Raw genomic sequence first — 25,155 nt, 5'->3', positions numbered from 1 at the left:
GCTTACGCCCGACATTTGGTGAACAATCTGTTCAACTGAAATCTTTGAAAATTGTGTATGAATAGCTATTGAGGAGAACTTCATCATGCAATAGAAGAGATATCATTGTTTTAACCCAAAAGAGCCTGAAAACAGAAAGCCGTTTTTTGTCGGACGGAATAATAGAGTAAGCGCTTCAAATCATCTTCTGCAACAAGAAACCTCATTACACAGACATTTTCCATACGCTACAAAAATAGTGCGCATAAAACCGCCAAATTTCTTTCGTTTCGTTAAAGGGGGACTTTAGGCAGGAACAGAGGGGCTTATTTGGTCATCTTCAGGCGACTAATATACAATGTAAGGGCCCTGGGTTATGTCAGATTCAGCACTATATGTATTCCTCGTACAAGCGTGAATCATTTCGACGTACTGTGAGATGTGAGGGACCCCTATTGGCGACTTCGGATATCATTATCTTGCCTGTCTTGCTGCTGCCTATATTGTCCCTTTAAGAGATATTTCGGCCGAAGTATTGAAATGCAATATTACAACCTTTTGTTGCTTTTTTTTACAAAAGGCACAACAACAGCACAACATTCGGATGAGCGATTTCCGCACATTCAGATTCAATGGCGCCCAAATCAAACAGCAGCGACAATAGGACCGCCTCATCACACTTACTTTCAGTGCGCCGGAGTATGGACTGATCAGAGTAATGGCTGGAATTGAGGGTCGAGGCGTCAAGTGCATGCACGCCATCATATCACGTGTATGAATTTGACCCGTCAGCTTTAAGCTATCGTCCTGCATCACAGTGTAATACTGCCCTGGGAGATGATATCAGCAGACAAAAGTGGGCGCCTGGTTCCAGTTACAGGATGACCAGAGTGGAATCGGCAGTGCTTATCACAGGGATGAGGTTACGGCCTGACGCCCGTATTACCAAAGTAAACATGGTCTAATTCAAGAAGCAGTCACTGACTGAGGCTAATGTTTTATTCATTATGGGTTGCCCTGAGGTACCACAATTTCGACTAGAACTTACAAATCCTATCCTAAAAGTGATAGCCAAAATGGTGGAGCCTATGGTCAGAGATGGCGATGGTATCGGCCTTGACAAAGATGTTAGGGTGAAGTTTGTAAAAGGGGCTCAGGGCAACTGGGGCTGGTTTTGAGAATGAATGAATTTTCAGAAAAAAATTATAGGGTATTTCATAAAACATGGTGTTTTTTTCCTTATCAGATTACTCTTATCTTTCAAATTATGCTTGAAAAAAAGGCGCTGAAACATTTTTCTTTTTTCTGGACATTTTTCAGTAATGTCAGCCCCCCCCCCCCCCACCAGAGAACCCCACTAAACATTTGTGAAAAATTGAGAATACAAAACGTGATGAAAATCATTATCATTTTCAATGCAGAACATTTATATCTATCCTGCAATGCAATTGGATGATCGTTTTTGTGAAAAAGAAATTTTTTTGAGTCCTCGGAGGCTTCAGCAGTGAAAGGGTTAAGGGTGCAGAGACCGATCAATGCATGTGTGACCTTATCAATTGTTGGCGAATTTCGAAGCCCACTTTCGATAAAGTCATGCGTCCATGCTGCCTTTCTAGTTTCTCGATGGAGTGACTTTGATGGAGGCGACGTTAAAGGACGAGCCGAGTAATACGCGGCATTATAACCAAATAGATTGGCCACTGTCTCTGTATCGTTAGCTTCAGGACAATTTCATTTATGATGAATTTCATTTATTTGTATGTTGCCTATTTATTGCAGGCCAGTTCATCAGTTTTACTCGGTAAACAGGGTGTCGCACAAAATTGACGCAAAAATGGCCGTAGCATGTCAAAACGAGTATTTCAACAGCAATGCATTGGACTGGGGGCATTTTACAGCCAGACTTCGGCTATAAGACGTTATATCTCTTCTGGTATGTGCTATACTCTACGTTAAAAGGGCGTGTTCTACTCTGCTTGTTCACTGTGAGACCGAAGATGAAATGTTCTTACTGAATAATACAGAGTGACGCAAATAAAAATAGACTCGGCATGTCAAAACGAGTATTCTAAGAGGATTTTGTTGGACTAGGACATTTTACGGCCAGACTTTGGCTATAAGACGTTATATCTGTTGTGGTGTGTGCTATACTCTGCATCAAACAGGCGTGTTCTCTTTGATTGTTTAGGCAGAGGATGGAATATTACAGGGTGACGCACAAAAATGACCGCAGCATATCAAAACGAATATTTCAGGAGTATCGTGTTGGATTGGGGTATTTCTAAGCCAGACTTGGGCTACGAGTACGTTATATCAGTTCTAGCATGTGCTGTTCGGTGCATTAAACAGTCGTGTTCTACTTTGGTTGTTCAGCCTGATGATGTAATGTTTTTGTGTCAGATCAGTAAAAAGAAGGGCACGTGAATGGAGAAGGCGGAGGGGTATAGAATTCCAGGTTCCCGGATGTACCAAAAGAGGGTAGCTTCGACGTAAAACCTAATCATTCCTCGATATACCCAAATTGTACTTAGCGATAGCTTCTGCGCATGCGTGGACTGCTGGCGACAATCTCTTTGACAGGTTAGCGCAATTGTGTTAGGTCTTTCCACATCAGCCTCATCATTCTTGATAACAGGATACATATTTGGCCTTATAATCAAGCACGTACCGAGTTGACGACAACATGGTTGTTATCAGTGCGTGGTGTGTTGTTGGTATTGAGAAAAGTATGTGCCTTCGGTAAATGCTATTGCACTGCTATGGCATATACCTAATACATGTACAGGGGCGGACCCAGAAGCCGAAAATGAGGGGGCACGGCACTTCTCATCAAAATTCCTGGTGTTTTCTCAAATTTTATGGTCAATTTCAAATATTTTTCATGAAATACGGGGGGAGGGGGCGGGCGTCTCGAGCGCCCCGTGGATCCGCGCCTGTTATATTTCTAGAATATCATAATTAGTCGATATAAAGTCAAAAGAGCAATGTTAATTATACCACCTTTTGCTATAAACAAAAAAGTTGCCTGGTTCTTCAATGGAAAATCGGGGAAAATTATACTAATACAACTTCAATTAACCTCCACACCATACAAATATGTTATCGTGTACGGTCAAGAAAAACGCCAATACCACCGTGTCATGTACAGACACAAATTCTATAGGCGATTTATAGGATATGCGAATAGTGACACCCTAGTGTACAAGCAGAAATTTCTTCAATTTATTTTTATTATCCGAAAAATCACTGTTTTTCATCTCTTTGACACAGAACGTGGGAATTTCTCTGGAAAAGTTATGATCCCACGAAAAGAATTTTGTTACAGGGTTAAAGGGTTAAATCTGTTTTATGGATATCAAGGCAAGATTCTAATCCTTTGCCAAATCCGAGGACGTCAGTTAGTAACCATTTATGACCCAATCGAATATGAAAATAGAAGTGGGGCTTTTGATGTAATTCTTAGAAATGCCACTTTTGTTCCTCTGAAGGGATATCCCTACGTTATATATGTCATAAGCAGGGATGTGTATACGTTGAGTGCCACTACCCGTCATCTCATTGCTTTCAGACAGGAAAACCAATACGAACCTGTGATACATTTGATTAAAAATATAAAACGCTTCCCCAGAAAACAATCCGTCTTGATTTTATACTGTTCTTTGTCCGATACAGTATTCATGATCGCCCTACCTGGACCATTTGCGGTCGCGTTTCAAAACATCTACACCCCAAGAGATGGCCTCGTCCGGAAAGGTTTTGGTAAAATTCAAATCCGGGAACGGGTTGTTCTATTTCACCACAGTCGAAAAGATGTGACACGAGCTCATTACCGATTCAATTCGATTGGGAGATTATTTGTGCATCTTAAGCATTCCAGGCAAAGTATCATGTCGGTTGAAATTTATAAGAAGGTGATACTCTAAATCAATGAAGTTAGATGCGGCATAGAAACCACACATTACGCTGATTTGCCCTTGCCGGTGTAGAACTAGAAAATGTCCCCTGGGAAAAGTGTCCGGCCCTATTATATTCTGAAGTCTATGGTAGGCCATTACCATCAATAGTTCAGAGAGTAAAGTGCATGATACATGTATAATCCTTTGTTCCCGAGACATTCTATCCTGGGACATTATAAACTTCTACACCTGTTAAAGGGGATTGGAGGAGAATGCGCCTGCCCCTGGTATCAGTGGATGCCCCGGCCTGATGGTTTGTAAACATATACTGTTCAATCGGCGATAAATATAGATCAACCAGAAACATTATCATCACCTGTATCGAAAGGTGCCTTTCTCACCACCAATAATATTGATGAACAAAAATGATGTGTTGCTTTCATTTCACCCAACGCGTCCACTGATTATGGTATTGTACATAGAACAACAAATACCCTGGCATAGGCTACTTTTCTACAAGTTCAATGTTAGCGGTTATAACCAACATGCACGGGTGTATCATAACAGCACTTACTACTTAAACAGGGATCAATCATTCATCCATCGCGACATAGACCTATTTTCTACATACCTTATGACAAAATGGATAAAGAGATCGGTCAAAGGAAAGCTATTGCTGAGATAACGCTCCGCGATATATCAACAGGGAAGTTGGTGAGACGTCTAATTCCTCCGCGCAAATATAAATGTCAAATTCCCTCCTTGGACATTTATGTCATTAATGAATTCATATTTGTAATATCTTGCGCGGGTTATGGAAATGTGTTTTATGTAACTCTTTACAATGCTGTTAAGAAGAATAGGCCAACAGGTGATAACTCCGTCTATGAATTTATAGAGAACCGCACTACCTCTGTGTCGTTCCTGCGTCTCGTCCGTTTCGTGAAACATGGCTGCTGCTTCCCGCTCTATAGGACCGACGCATATTTAGTCTACCAAGTCAATCCTCTTTACCGGAAGTTGGTAGTCTTCCGCAACATATCGCAAGATTTAAACAAAAGGCAAACGTTTTCCGTGTCAAGAGTAGGGCGACTTCATGAAGAGTGTTTCGACTCTCTGATGATATTCGCCGCTAGTCGTCAAGGCGACGCGGTTCATCTTTTTAGTGTTGACATTGACGCAAGTTGCTTTGTAAACAGTTCATTTCTTACGAATATCAACCAATTAGCGTCGCAAGAAATATATATACGGATAGATAGGTCAAGTCAGGGCTTTCTTGATGACCTTAAATTTAAAAAGGTTATGATTGATGAACGTAGGAATATTTTGCATTTAAGTCGAGATAAAAATGAACAGGGCAATTCTGTATACGACACGATCGACGTTTTTGTTCGAAGGATCAATGGCATTAATTAGGGCATTATTACATGACTGTCGGCTGCCCAGTCACCTTCCACTCTACAGATCAAATAACATAAAATGGTAAACGGAAAAATCTAAAATCAGACAGAGTTATCACCCACATTCCGTTGCTAACACCGACTCGACTCGAATCTGCATGGCTGAATAAGTCCTATAGAAAGTCATTTGATTCATAGTGCAGGGAATATAAAACGTTTCCAGACCCCAACGAATTTGATGGTTTCTACGTCATTTTTTAACTAAATCTTCAGCGTAATATACCTGTATTCATGTAGTCTTATACATTATGTCTCTATTATAAGAAACATGTACATGTACATATCAGTACATATCAAGCAAAACCTCGGTTCCGCCTCAATGTTGGTCTATATTTTAGCTCCACCCTCGCGATTTTGGTGACACAACCAACCTCCAGTTACCACAAGAAGAGCCGCAAGAGTAATCGAGCACGCGAGTGAAGTCTTCGATGGCAAAACCGGGGCCTCATTCAACCATGTATACTGGGGCTGTTAACGCGGGACTAAAACAATCAAGGATAGACAAGACCATATCGCAGTGCTCACGACGTCAAGAACGTCGTGGTCTCAGAAATGTGTACCGTGTTTACATGAAGAAAAACAGTGTAACAAAAGTTGGGAGGGCCCACTCTCTAAGCCTGCAGCACACTAGCAGCCAACATCGGCGTTCACAGGCGTTTTTTGCCGCAAGAGTCCTGAACGCCTGAAAAATCCCTTGTCTGTTACGAACGGCGTCGGCGAACGCGACTTGACGCCACTTGCCGCAACTAAACGCAAAATATCTAACATGTTTGATTTTTGACGCTTGTCGCCGCGTTTGAACGCAAAAAGAAGCTAGGTGTGCTACGGATTGTCGCCTGACTTGGCGTCGGCGGCGAGGCTATGGCCAATCAGCTTGCGTCTTGATGTCACATGATTTCGCGCTGCATGGCCCAGGATGGGTTAAAGTGGTGGAAAAGACGCTACTGGACGCCAATTCTGGGCAGGTGTGCTCTGACCGGGATCCACTGGCCTCCAACTTTGGTGTCGAGAGGCGTCAGCCGAAAGCCCGCAGCACACTAAGCCGCCAACTTCGGCGTTCAGAGGCGTTTTTTGTTGCAAGAGTCCTGAACGCCTGAAAAATCCCTAGTCTGCTACGAACGGCGTCGGCGAACGCGACTTGACGCCACTTGCCGCAACTAAACGCCAAATATCTAACATGTTTGACTTTTGACGCGTGTCGCCGCGTTTGAACGCAAGAAGAAGGCAGGTGTGCTACGGATGGCCGCCAGACTTGGCGTCGGCGGCGAGGCTGTGGCCAATCAGCTTGCGTCTTGATGTCACATGATTTCAAAATGGCAGCCTAAAGTGGCGGAAAAGACGCTACTGGACGCCAATTCTGGGCAGATGTGCTCTGACCGGGATCCAATGGCCGCCAACTTCGGCGTCGAGAGGCGTCAACTGAACGCTTCTTGTCGCCAAAGTTGGCGGCTAGTGTGCTGCGGGCTTAGGCCTCATTGAATCGGACCAGACATGACCAGATCACACTGGCGCACGTTACTTTTACGCTACCGTCGAATCTAAATTGATCCGGTTTGATCTAGATATGGATGGTCCAGTCTGAAATACCCTAGAAGAGGAGGACCTGGGACGAGAATGAAACAATCCATAAAACCTTAGTTTCGTCATATTTTGCCCAGATATTGTGGTCGAGGCTTTGAATGATATTTTGTAATATAAATAATAAATTGTCATCTGGATATTTCCTGTTGCGATGTAAACGTATGGCAGAACAGATTTCGCAACAAACTGGGAACGAAACCAAAAGAAATTCGGCCAAAAAATCCATTACGTCATGTTTATACAGCGAATTTACAACAGCCATTGTTTTGTTTCGATGTTGATGACGTCATGACATTGTCACAAACAGATACCATCCTGAGAGGCTTGTATCACTTCTTTTTTTCCATGGTAGTCATAATCATAAAGTTATTTTGTCCCTTGCCTCGCCGTTAAAATAATTCAGGCCTAGCCCAATACACGATCTATAAACGAAATTTACGGAATATGATGGAACGAAATATGATCATTGCCCGGTTTAAAGAAGGAATAGAGGAAGATAATACCTGACGCTCACTAATAGTAACAAGAATGGATTAAAATCTATATTTGATAGAAGGTACTATACAGTTTGAGTTTATAGGGCAGCTCTGGTATGCATTAGAAAATGTTCAAAGGATTGGACTTTCAAACAAATTTCATAAATTACAAATTCAAATCATAAGTTTCATTTATTTCAATATTTTCCTTCTTAATATTTTTAAAATGATGTCGGTGGTGATTACCGTACCCATGTAAGGCCGACGCCGTTCGTGTATTTTTTTCTTTCTTACTGTTTTCATGATATATAGAAATAAACATTGCCGTACTCCAGTTTATAGTATGCAATAATTTGTTTTTGAAACTGGCATGCGTACATATATTTGTATATCAGTCTACACAACGGATTTGTTGAAATTTATATCAAGTACATATTTACACAATTGGAGATTTTCTAATTCAAGTTCAATTTTCAATTTTTTTGCGAACAAAGCAGGTCACGGAATTCCTCGTCAGTTCCGATGTAACTCCCGAGGCACGTGACCTACTATTTCGCAAACCGGGCAGATTCACTGCTATAATTAGGCCTAATCAGGCCTATATAAATCACTTGATTGCTAATTATTGCCATTCTTGCTCACAATCGGATGATGGTCAACATCTATTCAAATCTGGCGTAAATAGAATTTTTTATTCGTCATTTGAAACGCGGTAAGTCATTTATCGATTTTTGTTATTCTCTGCCCAATTTACCGGTAGTGATAGTGCACACAAAAAAATTGTAAAATATCAGAAAACATCGGAAAATCATCGGACATTTAGATCTTACAGTTGCAAATGTTCAAAGGACGGGATTGTCGGAAAGGTTGCGAGACACGACCAACATTGAATTTTAAGCCATTTAGCATTATACTTGACAGTAACTGACAGCCACGCATCAATTTACGCGCGTGGTTTTGGATATGAAATTAAGATATTTTTCGACACAGTCTTGCCAGTAACTGGCGAAAAGTTGATATCTCGACCCGTTTTAGCAATTAACAAAATCTTAAAAACAATTGCCATGATTGCAAATCAATAATTATTCTTTCATAAAATACATTTATTACTTCTTTATATCTGTTGACTTAACACAGCAATTGTCTTTCGAATACCTCTCCAAATAAAATAGTCAATGCTTGAAAATAAACATTAGGTTCTTTGTCCCTTATCTCATAGGTATCTCATACGAATTCAGGCACAGTCCAATATCGGTCTAATGTCTTCAAACAAAGCCCGCTCGCACCTAGGCCTAAAATCCCATTGTTCTACTGTCTTATCAGAGGGTCATCAGGATAAATGTTGATAACATCGTCCCCCACGAAACAACCATCAAAGGGGTCAATAGGCCGACACCGGTACGGGCAATGTACTTGCGTCTAATCAGCAAGTCTTTACTTTATGCTTGGTCTAACCGATAGGACTTGATTGTCCTACGTCCAACCTATTAATATTCAATATTCAAAATAACCGCTGACATTGAAACGGATTCAAAATTACAGTTGCTCTGTTCTCAAATGGTTCTTTAAAGGATATTGTGTTATCACCATTCATCAAATGATTTAACTTTTTTTTCCTTTGTAGGGGCATGATTTGTTGACCTTTTTGCATTTGTAACAAAATATCACCCATCAATGCATCGTCCTAAAAAAAGAGGGGTTTCCCCTTCTGGTACACGGTTTGTTTACATTTTCACATTTGTAGAGAAATATCGTCTGCCATTATCTGAAAATTTAAAAAAATACATGGAGGGAAAAAGTGTCTTTAAGCGGGGTATCTTTTCTATAAAACGGTTTGTTAACAATTACAAAACACGAATTAAAGACGTTTATCATAGGCCTGTTTGGGGTTTCCCTTTTTATGACACGGTTTATTTGTTGATATTCTCGCATGTGAAATTTCCACCACCATTGTCTACAAAAGGAAAGCAATATATATTAATCGGGGTTTCCCTTTCTATTATACGGTTTGTTTACATTCTCGCCACGGTATTGGAATATTATAGTCAGTCATCGTCTGAAATAACAAAATACGAATTAGATATGTTTATTTGATTTGGGGGTTTCTCTTTTTATTGCACGGGATGTTGATATATTCTCGCAAGTGTTGTGAAATATCACCTATCGTTGTCTGAACAATTCAGAATATTCAAGCAGAAAACGGTATATATTAATCGGGGATTCCCTTTCTATTACACGGTTTGTTTTCACTCTCGCCTCTGTGTTGAAATATCGCCTGCCATTGTCTTAACATAATGATGATAGTATTTGTGGATTAAGTATGATGAAATGGTCACAACATTGGCAAAACCATTGTTTGCTTGATAAAATGGTGTGGACAGAAATAACTAGTCGTTTTTGTTTTTGACACAAATAGGATTCAAAAAAGACGAATAGGCTTTGTTTTTGTTCCGTCTATTTCTTTTTCGTCGTTTACTCCAGTGTCACTAAAACCACCAAATAATATTTTTGTTCGGCAGAAGTTGTAGTTAATTTGGTGTTTACCCAATTTAGAGTTTGTGGTTGCTATATTGTTCGATAAAAAAATATAATGTCGCTTTCTTAAGGACTTAAAATGAATCTCTTCCTTACTTGACCGTTGCGGCCTTCGACACTTTTCCTAGGATGCGTCATTTATGCAGGAAAAGTCATTACCATTTAAAACTGATTAGTTAAAATACTTCTTTCATCGTATTCTTTTGCTAGTCTTGTGGTTTCTATTGCACAGACTGAAATTAGAAATTAGTTGTTTTAGCTGCAGTTTCAAAATAGTAATTTAACCAATTTCATGGTCATCATCTACATCACTATTCCTTTATCTGGAACAACTAAGTTATAGTTGGTTTCACTCCTTTTTTTAAAACTAATTTTACAGTCGATGGAATAGGAACCACCAAATTAGTTGCTTTTACTAAGAACTGTGCTTAAAGTGTGCTTAAAAGTAATGTGAAAACATGAAAGCTAACATTTTCTCTGCACTCTACACTCTTACAAATATTCTTTTAACTTTGAAAGATATTTTTCTAAAACTGAAAAAATCCTTTACTATATAAATGGAACAGAAGAAAATAAAAAAAATAAAAATAAAAAACCCAAAAAACCCCCAAAAAACGCCAACTCATTTAAAAGGTAGCCGGTTCAATTACAAACGCTTGTATCCTGAGATTATGAGCTTTTCACGCCATCGTTATATTTATACAAAATATGAAATATCGAGAGGCGGAGTGTATTAATATGCACTTGTTATACAAGGATGTAAAAATGGCGAAGCTCCATAAATTTTATTGCGCCATGTCTATGTAATGATAAAAAATCATTTCAATGACATTTTAGGACTATTAATTATTGAGGCGTACGTGATACGTAATTAGGCACATATTTGTGTATCTGTGCATGTGCTTTACGACCTCGAGCCTACGACGATGTTAATGATGATGAACACTTTATTTTAGATCTGACTGGCCCGGTATCAGCATTGGTTAGAGGAGAATTTATTTTAGACACCATGCAGACATCTTGACCTTTAAATCCAGTCATTCAGTCTCGTCTCATTGAAACATCGCCGTAATGAACTGTATAAAACGATGGCGACGATCTTAGTTGTTTTTGTGATGAGCGGCCATCAAGGACATGAACAAGAAATAAAAAGATGGCCGACATGTGAAGTTCAGAATGTAATCATCAGAAAATAGGCCTATCAAACAATTGGAAATGCTCATCTCCTTTGTCTATTATCATCATCCATAAGTGACTATCTGAAATTAAGTGGTTTACAAATGGTATTCGACCTAATGACGTACAAACTGTAATTATTTAGTGCAGTCTCTATTGTTCGCGTTGCCCACGCGTCAAATCTGATGATTTATACGGAAATGCTCATGACGAATTTCGACTTCTCACTCCAATTTTGTTATCATAAAATCAGGCGACTGGATTTTAAAATTCCTCTCGTTTATGGGACAATGGATGATTACAGTTATGAATGATAAGTGTGTTTTAAAATGTTAATGACCAGATAGAATCAGTTGTGTAAACATTTTTTTGGTGATGAGTCTCGTTCTGTCGAATAGAACTGAATAAGTATTTGCCTGCGTAATTGGGAGATGGAATTTCAAATTATCAACAGGCCTGTGGGAAAAAAAATCTGTTCCAGGCGAACTTTGCAAATTACCCATACTGGATTTTCCAGCGAAATTTTTTGCGAGTCTTTCATTTTTGCGATTGCACTGTCAAACGCGAGCAATAAGCGTGAAAACGTCAACTGTAATGCATTAACCGTTAGATTTCGGCAGCAATCTCGATTGCCAGTTTTTCGCCAATTTAAACCGAGCAAAGTTAGCAAACCTTTAGCTTTGGGAACATTGCATTGTTTGCAGAAGGAACAAATCTGAGTGCTGTCTTTCATGATGTACATGTACGCCCGGTGTAAAAGAAATGCAAGTCCCCGGAATCTAAGTCCGGTCCTTTTGTTAAAGTGAATAGAGTCTCTGAGTTCCTGAGTTCCTTTGTTGAAGATTATGTAGCTAACCCTAACCAAACCATTAACCACATCCGTTGACAATACACAGCAATTGTATGGGGTCCTGCATTCCTAGGACGTCCATTCCTTCTACACCGGTGTTAGATCAGTGAGTCTAGAGTAACTTTAGTACCGGTGTAAAAGGAATGGCCCAGTGTTGGCACTAACACTGGCATTATCTTAACTTGGCGTTAAGTCTAAGGGCTAAACCAAAGAAGATAACGCCAGGTTGAGTTAACGCCAGCGTTAGTAACAAGATTTGTTTTGAACAACCAGGCCCTGACATGAAACTGCATCATTAGTTTCATTTTATAGAGAATAAATTCACAATTCATAAAAAATTGGTATCTCTAATGGAAAACATATCCATACTGGTGACTGAGACCATGTTTCAGAAATTCAAATCATTTTCATCGTATACAGCCTAGCCTTACACACTGAATTACTGGTGTGTAACCTTCACAGTGACTCCACGGTGATGGTTCTCGCCTACCAGCACATCGTCGTCAATGCATCGACATGCGCAAATATGATAGCTGCAGCGAGGTTCCGGAAGAGATTGCCATCGGAATAGCGTGATAATTAAGTCAGGTTTTGAAGTTTTCTATTTTATGAGGAATTAGGTGTTCGGAACTGTTACTCTAGAGTTGGACCGGACAGCCGACAGCTTGGTAATACCGATGATAATGCCATTGGTCCATTAAGATGTCATATGAATCTTTTCCTTCCAGATACGACGCAATGTCGACCAGCGACAGCATGAGTACGACCAGTAGCCACCACGAGCCAGGCCTAGCCCACAAAGGCCTGATATGCACCAACTGCTACGACGAAACCATGAACCTTAAGGTAAACTGATAGGGCTAGGGATATTGTCTCTGCATTCTGGTTGTGACTTTGTCTGCAACACAGGCAAAAGTGTTCAATATAGAACTATTGATTGGCCCATGGACGGAATTATCATGATGATCACAACCACGTTTTGCGCACGGATCCCATCATAGACTCTATGATTGGCCATCAAAGATTCAATGATAAGGGGTTCGTGGGGGCTGCGAAACCTGCCTATTTTTCCAGAGTTACGTACATTTTGTCCTTTGTTTCTAACTTCTGACAGTGAAATATAGCAGTTCCCAGTAGCATATAAAAAACGATGATTGACAAACTCATGTTTTCCTGGATGGCATCGCAAATGTTTGGTTTCAATTACTTCTCAAGTGTTTTTTTCAAATATCAAAAATGTTTTTTGACTGAGGTGAATTGTAGCCCAAAACAAGATTGTCTTTTGAAAACATGTCTTCCCATTTTAATATTCCATGTTTTGTTTCAGGTTGTCGGAGCCTGCAAACACGCGTTCTGCCTCTTCTGCGTCTCCACTCACTTAGAGGACCATCCAGGAGGCCCCGGCGTCTTTGCCTGTCCCACATGTAAGATCGAATGTCCCTTGCCAGCCCAGGGCATCGAAGGCCTAGTCGATGTGACCGGATCCGACTCAGATGATGAGGCAGCGGACTCGGGAGTTCCGGAGAGTACGACAGAGAGTGATAAATCTTTTGGGGACAGCTCATTCGAATCAACGGACTGTCGCGTGTGTCATCACCGCGGCGTGAGCTCGACTGCTGAGAACCGGTGCGAGGACTGCGATGATCTGTTCCTCTGCGAGAACTGTAGCAACGTCCATAATAGGAAGTTCGAATCCGCTGGACATGTTTTGTCAAGTCTTCATGCTATCACTGAGGTGATCCAGGATAGTGGGATCTGTCTGGCCCATCACGAGCGCTTGAAAAGCTACTGTCGGACGTGCGGGCAGCCTGTCTGCCATGTGTGCGTGATGTTAGATCACGTGGAGCACGACACGGAGAAGATCGGCGAACTCGTTCGGACCGAAGTCACAGATATCCGCAAGAAGATCGACGAAGGGAAGCAGAAGATACGCCATCTTGATCACGCGCAGAAGGATGTCATGGCAACCAAGGAGGCCATCTTGGATTGGAAGCAGACGATGTTGCGGCGAATTGAAAAGAAAGCTGAAGACCTGATAACAGAGATTACCAAGCAACGAGACGCCATGAAACAGAAGATCAGAGGAGGGTTTGATATTGCCGAAATGTCGGCGACCATACTCGAGATCCCGGAGATTCAGAAGACGATTAAGAACTGCATCGGGAAGTCCGAGCTCTTGCTCACGGAGACCACTACCCACCCAATATTTTACGACAGGCTCGTCGACGCGAAGGAAGACTTGGAAATCGTCTTAGAGACGGAAATGGAGACAGCTCACTGGGAGAGGTTGAAACAGCCTTTTCCATCGTTCATTCCTAGTGAGCAGAAAATTGAGCTGGGCACTGTGGCCAATACCACTTTCACCTCTGCTGAAACGGTTCCAGGGATGAGCTGGTATTTCAAAACAAAGGAAGATCACGTGATCTCCAGCGTTGTCAACCTCGGCATTGACTGCTTTGCCATTGCAGCGCCATCGAGCTCTGTGCGGAGGACGGACGCTATTGAGATCAGGCACAGCCAGCGCTCCGTCAAGCTGATGAAGGACAAGGTGCACCCAGCAATTGACATGGCCCACACCCCTTGCGGAAAGCTAGCCACGTTGACCTACGGGCAAACCCAAGGTCAAGGTTGTATCCGCTTGTTCGACGCCAGCAGAGGCTATCTGCGCTCGATTGAAGGTTTCACTATGGACATCCCGCTCTCCCTGTCAGTGAACATTCAAGGACAGTACATGGTCCTCGACCAAGATGCCCAAGCCGGCCCGAGGATTTCCGCTGTCAACGCAGCAGGTGTAATAGACCGCGCGCACCCACTCCGCAACGACAAGCAAGGGATTCGCGACATTTCAAGAGTCACTTGCGGGGGTCAGTTCATCTATATCATGGGTGAGAACGGTGTCGCCGCCTATGCTTTCAACAATAGGAGGTTCGAGTTGAAGTCGAGTTTCACGGGTCATACCTGGCTGCACGGGCTGGACGACATCGCTGCGACAGTCACTGACGATGTCTACTTGGCGTATCGACATAAGATCGGGAGGCGCCGGGAGGTGTTCGTGGCTCGCATCCTAAGAAATGGCGGCCTACCAGACTGGTCCTATGAACCCTACTTGATCAACGAGAAGGTCAAGAAAAGGACAAGGTTAGACGTGAAGAATAACACTTTGATTCTGTCGGATGGAAATCACTATGCCGTCTATATGCTGAAGTAGACACTATTGTGTTAACAAGATAATGGTCTTTACAGGCCTATTGGACGTTTGTATAATTTTGCGGTTGTTTCCATGAAAATGACACACGCCATTGAGGTGCCAGCGCTAGTAAAATCGCCGTTTTTGGAAGATTTGCGATGCTTGAAACAATACAGTTTACCTTGCTGTATTCTCGTATGACAATCATACGTTAAATGTACATGTAGCGAACGGGAAAATTGATACACAGAACAGTTGCATACAGATAACGCACGGGCATCCATACATATGCTTGCATTATAACTGACTATCGGCGTCACATGGCGTTAGAAAAAGAAAATAGTTGCAGTTGGACCAAAAGTTGAAATATGTGAACGAAAGGCGTACCACTTTAAGAATTGTCAGAGAAGGCCATCTATACACGAAGAACATTGCTGTGAAAAGCTCCAATGCAGTGTTCCGGACAAAAATACGCGGATAGAGCGAGATGCCTTCAATGGCGGGCATGGTTGTTCTCCTAGGTCGTTAACCTGCCCTCTAGTGAGGATATCACCAACCTCACAATGTACTGTGGGTTACGCGTGGTCAGAAAGCCATTGAGGTGGGTTTTTTTGTGGGGGTGTGGGGTGGAGTGATTATCAAAAGTGAAGCTCTCGTTTTGTGTTTGAGTTCAGATATAAGTCATCACAAAAAAAAGGTCAGCAGTTGTCTCTTCCTATTTACACCAGGTCTGTTTATACCATCCCTGGAAAGTAAGTCCTACCTGTTTTTGTTATTTGTGGTTATCCTCACGACTCCCGTTCATGCATCCTCGAATATCTGGGTCAGTTGTATGCTCCTTCCCATGCACATGTGACGTAAGCCCATCAGGCTGAGACGTTAGATTGAACAAGTTTATTCAGTCAAGTACTTGGCACAACCGGAAGTCGTCCAACACTACATTGTATCCACTTTGGACGATGCTTTTCACAGGAATGAATAGTCTCCTTATCATCTTATTTGACATTCAAGTTTGTCAGTTCCACTAGGCCAGAGAAATATCTACCATCAAGAGGGTTCTTAACTCGACCGCATTAGTATGTGCACTTGCTCACCCTATACAGGGTGGGCCAGAAAAAACGCCAACGGAAACTTCCACTACCAGGGGGTTAAAACTATTGATACCAGTGGACGGGGAATCTTCCTAGAAGAGGAATGATACCAAGATCGACCGATTCTGTTCAGTACTTTTTGTTGTAGAGACGTTTTTGTGAAGCAAGATTAGAGTCCCTTGGCCAGGTTCAATGCAGAAAACACAACGCTTTTGTTGCAGGTTACAACATCTCGGGCCGGGCCATGCTAACACAACCTTTACTCAGCTGCAAGTAGCCACTAGGAACCTTGTCGATATTATCTAATATCAGTATTATTACCTTACATTTAATCCACCTACTAAGTTCAATTTATCGGTACAGTTCGATTTTTCCTATGCGCGAATGAAGCCTGTCTGTGCTTCACAAAATAGGCTCTAAAACAAAACTACTAAACCAATTAGTGAAGTAAGTATTATAAATAACACATTTTCGAAATTGGCTACATCAACATGTAGCTAGGAGTGCTTGTTACAGTTGTTTACATAATTTGGCTATATTTTTTATATCACACTCACTATCAGTATCTCTGGAGCGCGCCGATAGGAAAACTGGAACCGCTTTGGCAGTATGTGTAGCCTAGACTGGCGCTGGCCCGCCCAACTAAAAGTACAGCGTAGCGGATCGAAGCTTGGAAACAGTGCATGTATAATCCAGTTTGCATTGTTCGGGTTCAGGGATCATGTCCGTCAGTCCCGTCCCCATGTAGTCCCTCTTACGTTTAGATTGCCTCACTTATGCACTCATATTGCTCTAGGAACGAGGTGATTCTGGTATGATCTAAGGAGAAGCACTTAAAACCAAACATAAGACTGACACTGGGCGATATCCTGGTGACCTCTGAACCAGGAATCGGCTAGCACAGAGCTGAACCTTCTGGCCTTCCTTACCGATCCGCTCAAGTGACCCAGATAACACGCCCAATCTCAGGTACCACTCCAGAACTCGCTCGAATCAGCCCTGGTCCTAAACCAGGGATTGACTAGGACATTACCATGCGTTGGGTGATGAGAGAGTCGTATTGAGTTTTGGCGAAACTTCGGTCTTTCATGTCAAATTTGGTGAGAAATGCAATCTATGATGACCTCTAACTCAACAACGGATCGAGGAATCTATTGAAAACGAAAGGGTATAGTACTTCTGGAATGAAGAATTTGATTATCTCAAATTTGCAAAGCGATATGACATGGCGTTGAGATGCGGCCACAGATGCCATATTTTAGTTGAACTGGAATTATTTTCAAGATCACACTATTAAACTGAGAATCATTTTATACTAAAATCATTACGACCGCATCGGAGCACCATATCGTCCCCAAGCAATGCAAGAAAAGACTGGAATTAGTTTTTAGTTTAAAGTGCAATTCAAATTATAAACTGTCTGTTAACTGTAATGAATAAAGTTAACACAAACGACAATCTATTCTATCAGATTACGGTTTATTTCTGTTTCGGTCTTGAATAACAATAACTAATGTTATATATACAGTCAACCTCGCCTCACTCGGATTGTGGTCACCGATGATAGCTTCGACTTAGATGAGTTTCGACATACACCAAATCGAATTTCTTCGTGTTGTCTGTCAATCGATGTCACGCGGTTTCGGTGTACAACACATGATCTGACCAAGCATAGGAGCTGTCCTTAACTTGCTCAAAATCCACCGTAACGAATATCTTTTGAATATTCGAACACATATATGCGCAGTGAATGCAACTTCGATTGACAACCTGCGCACAACGCCCCTAGTGTCTTGTGTTATTGACCACGCTGCACATGTGCAAAGTCAATTCACAGAGCTTTGACTTCGAGAAAATAATTCACATGATATTTTTACAAATGTACCATGAACATCTCGTTGACGAGTCAGAAAAATCGACACAAGTGGTGTGAGTTTTTACGGAAATGATGTTGGCACAATCGGGCCTTCTGTACCCGTCAACGTGGTTTTGAGTTGAGCATAGGCGAGTTTAATGAAAATATTGGCCAAATCGGGCTTTTTGTATCAGTCGACTTGGTTTTCGAGTTGAGCATAGGCGAGTTAGGCGAGGTTGACTTTACGCTAAACAAATAGCACACAAAAATCATAAAGCACGATATAAGAAAAGCATACTTGTAACTGGCGCGGATCCAGGGGAGGGGGGTTGGTGTCATGACCCCCGCTACTTCCAACAAACCATTTTTCGACATTGTGCAGTAAAGAAAATTATTCGGACCCAATATTGCATAGACTGTTGTTTCTTCAGCAGACACCCGTACCACAACCTATTGCCTTTATAGACAATAAGTGAAACTCCCTCCCTCTTGACATCGAGTCCAAACGTCCTAATTTGAAAATCACACTACATGTACTTATTAGAGCCGTCTTCTCACAAGATTTAGTAGTTGGTACCGACATTTGGAAACGAAACGTCTTTGGTAGAAGGAAGCTTCCTTTTTGCAAATTTTTCTCAGTCTCTATATATCACTTTACTTCGGGTACTAAACATGGCCCGTGTGAGCAGCCCCGCACCCTCCCAAAATGCATGTTGACTCCTGACAAACATGTAACATTTGGTGAAGAAGTATTTGCAAAAGTTCCTGTGAATTTAAGTTTTATATCAGATGCCAAGAAATCGCATTTACGCTTAACTTTCCCAAAAGGGATTTTTCTTCTGGGTGAGGAGCCTAAGGTCCCCATTGCTTTGTCATAAAGTTCACGAAAGGACTTTGTTTGGCAAAAAGGTCACCACCGTCAGCTTAATCATGCTTGATGCTGAGATGCTTGAAAATCGCCTAATTACGGCCATCTGAAGAAAGAAATTTCCTTGGGAGCGCATTCCTGTTCATCCTGAGGACCTTAGGGGGTCGATGTTCACTACTTGAGCCCTTAGAAGCAGGGATACTGGGAAATCGAATCGACAGCATTCTTATTGATAAATACCAACATTTTCTGTCAGTGGGCCGGCAGCACAGTGTTGCTGAGATGGTTGGAAATCGCATCTAATGGCCTTCTAATTGTTCAAAATCTTCTTGGGTAGGCCGCCGACGGCGCTCGCCTGAGGTTGCATTTGATATAAAGCCTCCACGAAAAATCCTTGATTCGCGCCAGTACAATCTCTACGTTTACATTAGAATTACAAGACATATAGTTTTGATAATGATGCCACGAGTGCATTCAACAATAAATGTACCTCTCACCGGGTGAAAGAGGGTCTGGTTTCAAATTGTTTCAACTTAACTCTGTATATCTGCAAGCAATCAGGAATAACATAAAAATTCCATTACATAAAGAACAAAAACAGATTAGTTCAAAAATACCTCCAACTTAATATAGCCTTTCTTTCGGCAGCTGTTGATCAGGCACCAGTCTACCGATTCAGACGACTCTTGTACCACTGCGCTGCATTTTCTCTCTACTACCCAATGGCATTTACTTCTTAGTCTTTCCGTTAAACAATTCATCACAATGTTGCATTGTATGTACAGCTGTTTTTACAACTGAGCCCAATTTTGAGACAATGGTCCTATTGTGCTCTTTTATCCTCTTATGCGCCGCTAGTGTACACACACACATGAATAAGTAATGAGTGTTGCCATGGTAGAGCTTGGGCCAATCCAGTGGGTGGGTAGTAATATGGAAATTAGCAATAAAAGTTTACAGTTTTTGAAAATAGAATCTACTTTGATAAGTTCAACAACAAGGTTACAAGTAAAATATGAAAACTTTTTAGTGTGTGCATGTAGTATTCGGTGGATAAGACCCCTTTGATGCAGGCGTGTCATTTTATTATTGATCATGACCGTGATCTATCTGTCATCTCGTAATCATTTCAGGCGAGGTAACCATTTGAATGTGATGTTGGTTGGAACAGTGACAGAACATTCCCTTCTACTGTATTGTTAGAACTGTCCAAAGTCTATCGGTCTTGAACTGTTCCATTCCACAACAAACCCAATGGCTGGAAAGGATGATAGAATGACGTTCGAAAGGATTTGGGTTCTTCTTTGCGAGATTGTGCCCTTATCCCGCACGCATGGCTGATTTACGAGGGGGAATTTACACCAAATAACACGCCATATTGCCCTGGTCATTATATGATAGAAGGGCATATAATTCATCCACTCTAAATGTCCCAAACTGAATGTCCCCAACAACTAGAGCAGCAGTTAGAATTATCATGTCGGATGACTGCGCAGCCCGTGGCCAACAAAATTGGGATATTAATTTTGCCAAACTGCAGACAAACTCGGCCAAAATTTATATTTTACCTACACGATTTAATTATTTTCCTCTGTAATGTGGATTATTTTGATTTTGTATGCCTACATCTCTGTAAAATCTTAAACAGCACTGAAAATGACATCTGCCAATTTCTACCGGAGTGACATGATCAGACATTATGCTTACGTCCTGTTGACAAGACCTATTACAAAACTTTCTTTATTATCATGACATACCCAGACATGGGATTTTAGAATCTTTAGAGGACAACTCTACTATGGATGATTGAACCAACAAAGCAATTTTTGATGTCTTAAAAAATCAAGGCTAGTCACTCTGTGTCCTCTGTAAAGAAAATGTGACTGTGTTATCATCAATGTCAGCAACAAGCACCTTCTGTGAAAGATGGGCTTCAAGAGGCAGAGATACTGCGTGAATTTTTCTAAAATTTTACAAGTCCGAAACCTATAAAATATGAAATAAAATAAAGAAAGCTGCTTGCTTATTTATATTAAAGATATATCTAGGGTCAGTATCAAATATTGAAGATATGAAACAGTCTTTTAGGTTGACAAATCTTCCTGATCATGAGAAAAAAAAAGATTTTGGTGGAAGGAATAAGCAAACCTTTTGACTTTTCTCTGCCCTAAACCTTATCAATGCGTGAATAAGGGTCATTGCTAGGGCAAGCTGGCATTTTGCAAAAAAAAATCCCCTACATGCAGATTGTTTATGAGTAAATGGTGATTTTATTTGCAGCTTATTCAATTTCTTCTGGTGGGCTCAGTCGTGAGGTTTTGAAAAGAACCAGTTTTGGACTTATTTTGCACTGAAGGCCAATGCACAGACATGGGCATAGGCCTACAAATTTATATGTTAAAGCATTATGACAAATCTGTGGCCTTTCCAGGAATTTTATTAGATAATCCCAAAATATGGTGATTTAATAGCCAGCATGGCCAAGAACTGCGATGTAAGAGCTTGGTGAAATAACATGTTATTCATATTACATGACTTTTCCACTCATCGATGGTTTGCAAAGCTTTATGCCACTTGCATAGCTAATTAGGCCTACCAGCAATTTTGGTGGTGTGAGGTGGGGACAAAACCTCACAGCCAGTTGGTGGGAGGAGTTATGTGTGTTGGTTTTGTGGTATATATGCAAATCAATCTATGCACGCTCTATTAGAATATTGTGACACTTTTACTCCTCATGACCATCACACTCACTGATGACAGGCAGTTTTGGCCAAAAACAGATGTGCATATAATGTCTTCTGGTGATTGACTTTCTCAATCAATATTTAAATTGCCCTATTTGGCTGTAAGAGGAAAGCATTAGCGTCATTTTGAGGCCCTAAACATTACAATCCTCCAAAAACTGCGACTGCCAGGTAGAGGTTGAAAAGTTGCAATTTCATTCAGAAATTGAGGAAATCCAAGTTAGAGGTTTTTTTGAATTAATCTGTTATTGATTAGAACTATATGCATAGTTTTGACAATGATGCGACAGGTGCATTCAACAGTAAATGTACCTCTCACAAAATGAAAGAGGGCCGTGACGTGCTTGGGGCTGGATAAAACAAGCTATTTTAAGTTAGCGTTAACTCTGTATATCTGAAGCAATAATCACGAATAAGCCGATGAAATGGTCCAGGGACCATGTGCTCACCTGTGTCAAAGGGAATGCTATGGGGTCAATGATTCTGACATTGGAAAAGCTGTATATATCATTTCATGGTCAGACCAGCAAATGTCAATGACCCCTGTATGGTCCACATGATGTGCATTAGTAAATGCAAGGTCTAATTTGGTGTGGTAATCAGTTGTTTCTTCAGTGACTTTGCTTCATGTTATATTCCTGGAGAAAGAATTTTTCAAGTTTGGCATTGACATTTTCACCTCCCTCTATTGAATTCATGTTGAAGTTACCAAGAATAACATATGTTTCAGTCGGCTGGTATGATCGGAGGCAGGTGGTGTTGGCCTCCTATTGGCCAAACTGTGAATTGTATTACGCCAAGTTTCGGTCTCTGAGTAGGGGTCACCCAGGGGTACATTTGTACCAAGTTTGAGATCTCTGGCTAAAGTGATTACGAAACGTGCCACCACCGACTAACGGCGTTGCTGCCGACAAACTTTGACCTCTGTGACCAGCAAAAGTAGGTCAAATCAAAAACCCGGAGGATATGTGATGTCCCATTGGTAGAAGTACCTACCATATTTTTTCAAATTTTTCGGACAGGTAATAAGGGAGAAAACACAATTTTTCCATTTTTGACCTCTGCCTCCCTGGTGGCAAAACCGTGTATTATATGAGGCCGCGATTCGGTCTCTGAGTAGCGGTCACCTAGGGGTACATGTGTACCAAGTTAGAGTTCAAAATCTTCAGCGGTTACAAAACGTGCCACCACCGACTAACGGCGTTGCTGCCGACAAACTTTGACATCTGTGACCTTCAAAAGTAGGTCAAATAAAAAAGCCGGAGGATATGTGATATCCCATTGGTAGAAGTACCTACCATATTTTTTTCAAATTTTTCGGACAGGTTATAAGGGAGAAAACACTATTTTTCCATTTTTGACCTCTGGCCCCCTGGTGGCGAAACCCTATATCATATGAGGCCGCGATTCAGTCTCTGAGTAGCGGTCACCTAGGGGTACATGTGTACCAAGTTAGAGTTCAAAAGCTTGAGCGGTTACAAAACGCGCTACCCATGTCTAACGACGACGACAACGGACGACGACGGACACTGCATGGTGGTAAAGGCTCACAGGTGAGCCAAAAATTGCATTACATTAGAACTACTTATAGTTTTGATATTGATGCTACAAGTGCATTATAACAGTACTGTGCCTCTCACAAAGTTAAAGAGAGCTGGGCCTGGGCCTGGATAATACAAGTTATCTAAGTATTAACTCTGTAGCAGTCATTACGAATCACATTAAAATCACCAGACATGATAACATATTAACATCATACAATATTTTGTTTACATTAGAACTTTCTGATGATAGTGATGTCGATGTTGTCCCTCCCACATCATGAAAGAGGTGTTAAACCACAGGTCTGGTTATTCCAAACAAGCATTGTCACTAAGCCTGTACTTTAACTCTGTGTCTTACGCAATAATCACCAATCACGGTAAAACAAAACATGGTTTTACATACAATATTGGTTTTCACATTAGAACTATAGATTTGACGACGATGTCCTTCCCACAGCCTAAAGAGAAGTCATATCCCAGGTCAGGTTGTTCAACACAAGGTATGCCATTAACCTAACTTAACGAACTTTAGCTTGGCATTACATTGGATGTCATTCAGTTAGCCCATTACACTGAACTCCAAAAAGGACTCCAGTCTCTCTTGCCATGAAAAAGGCTGTGAAAAAGGCTAGGACAAATTCTCCAGGGAGACTCAATTCTTTTTCATACTGGTGAGGCAGTAACTCGCTATGTCTTCCCTGACCCAGAAATAACTTGCAAAACGGGGATCGTTGCCGGACTGGAAAGTTCCTTGACCGTGTTGTGAGGCCACGTTGCATAGATTAAGGCCACGTTGCATAGATTAAGGCATTGATACCGAACAAGAGTTATTGGTTGTCTTACCAAACACCGCGAACATGGAGTGAGGTCAAACCCGAGTAGACAGCCAAGGTGTTTAGAGAATGACAGCTTCATCTGAGCAGTGATTAATGAGACAACCAATATCGACACAGAAGTATCAACTCCCATTCATGAAAAAATCTCAAACTTGATCTATCTTAGGCATAATCCACCGCGATATGCTTTTGACACACTTTATACAAGCCCAAGAGGTTTTGGTTGTGTCCAGCCGAGGCCTCTGTGTCAAAATGGTACTACCACATTATCAATTTTAAGAAAAAAATAAAGATATTTTAGAATAGGAGATACTTACGATTTACAGTGGCACGTTGTTTTTTTTGCAAATGAAAATTGAATTATCCATTTTGATGAAACCACAAAGTCAAAGATAGCTTAAACTGACACAACAGAACACAAGCGATAATGTACCGAGGCGAAAAAAGGAAAATACACATATTTAAATTATGAAACTTTTCCGCTGAGGAGGCGATACGCTTTGTTTATGAAGTATTGGGGAGTTTTCCCCGAAACGTCAAAGCGAACGCCTATCCCATCATCTGATGCAATTATCAGGACGATCAGGAGGTCGAACAATGAGATCGGCGTTAACGTTAGCGTTTCTAGGGATTTGCAAAAACTCCCTACTTTTATAAGCTCCGAAACAGATAATTCGCGCCAAACTAAAACTGGGTGCAGAACTTTAAAGTGGGGATTTAGGCAAAAGCTAAGGGACCATCTCAAAATTAGCTGATGTCACAAAAGAACCTCGGTAAGTCTGCGGGGGTTGACGATTTACATATTCTTTTGTCATCAACAATGTATTTTTCTGATGACAATCTCTCTTGGCATTTAGACTTTCAAGGGGAGGGGGGGGGGGAGGGTGAGAGATGCTGACCGAGGTTTGTCTTTTGTGGCATCAGCTAATTTTGAGATGGTCACTAAGATGGTATTCGGGCGTACCAGACGCACCGTGTGGGGAATCGTAATGTTCATTCAGGATTTATAATTCTCTTACAAACACGAATAGTTTCGATGTACGGCGAAATGGGAGGGGCCCCTATTTGCCACTTTGA

General features: G+C 41.3%; 2 protein-coding genes across 2 annotated transcripts in view; one reads left to right on the top strand and one right to left on the bottom strand.

The window, feature by feature from the left end:
- The window catches only part of LOC135500177 (ankyrin repeat domain-containing protein 29-like), a 651,767-nt gene that overhangs the window by 320,108 nt on the left and 306,504 nt on the right, over positions 1-25,155 (bottom strand). The window lies entirely within an intron of this gene.
- Positions 8,042-15,746, top strand: LOC135500391 (E3 ubiquitin-protein ligase TRIM39-like). The gene is made up of 3 exons (XM_064791835.1): positions 8,042-8,104; positions 12,682-12,799; positions 13,281-15,746. The coding sequence occupies exons 2-3, from the start codon at positions 12,692-12,694 to the stop codon at positions 15,159-15,161; spliced, it is 1,989 nt and encodes a 662-aa protein (XP_064647905.1). The 5' UTR covers positions 8,042-8,104; positions 12,682-12,691; the 3' UTR covers positions 15,162-15,746.

Source organism: Lineus longissimus, chromosome 16 (genome assembly GCF_910592395.1).
Source record: "Lineus longissimus chromosome 16, tnLinLong1.2, whole genome shotgun sequence".
Taxonomy (NCBI): domain Eukaryota; kingdom Metazoa; phylum Nemertea; class Pilidiophora; order Heteronemertea; family Lineidae; genus Lineus; species Lineus longissimus.
This window is presented reverse-complemented; position numbering and strand designations above follow the sequence as displayed.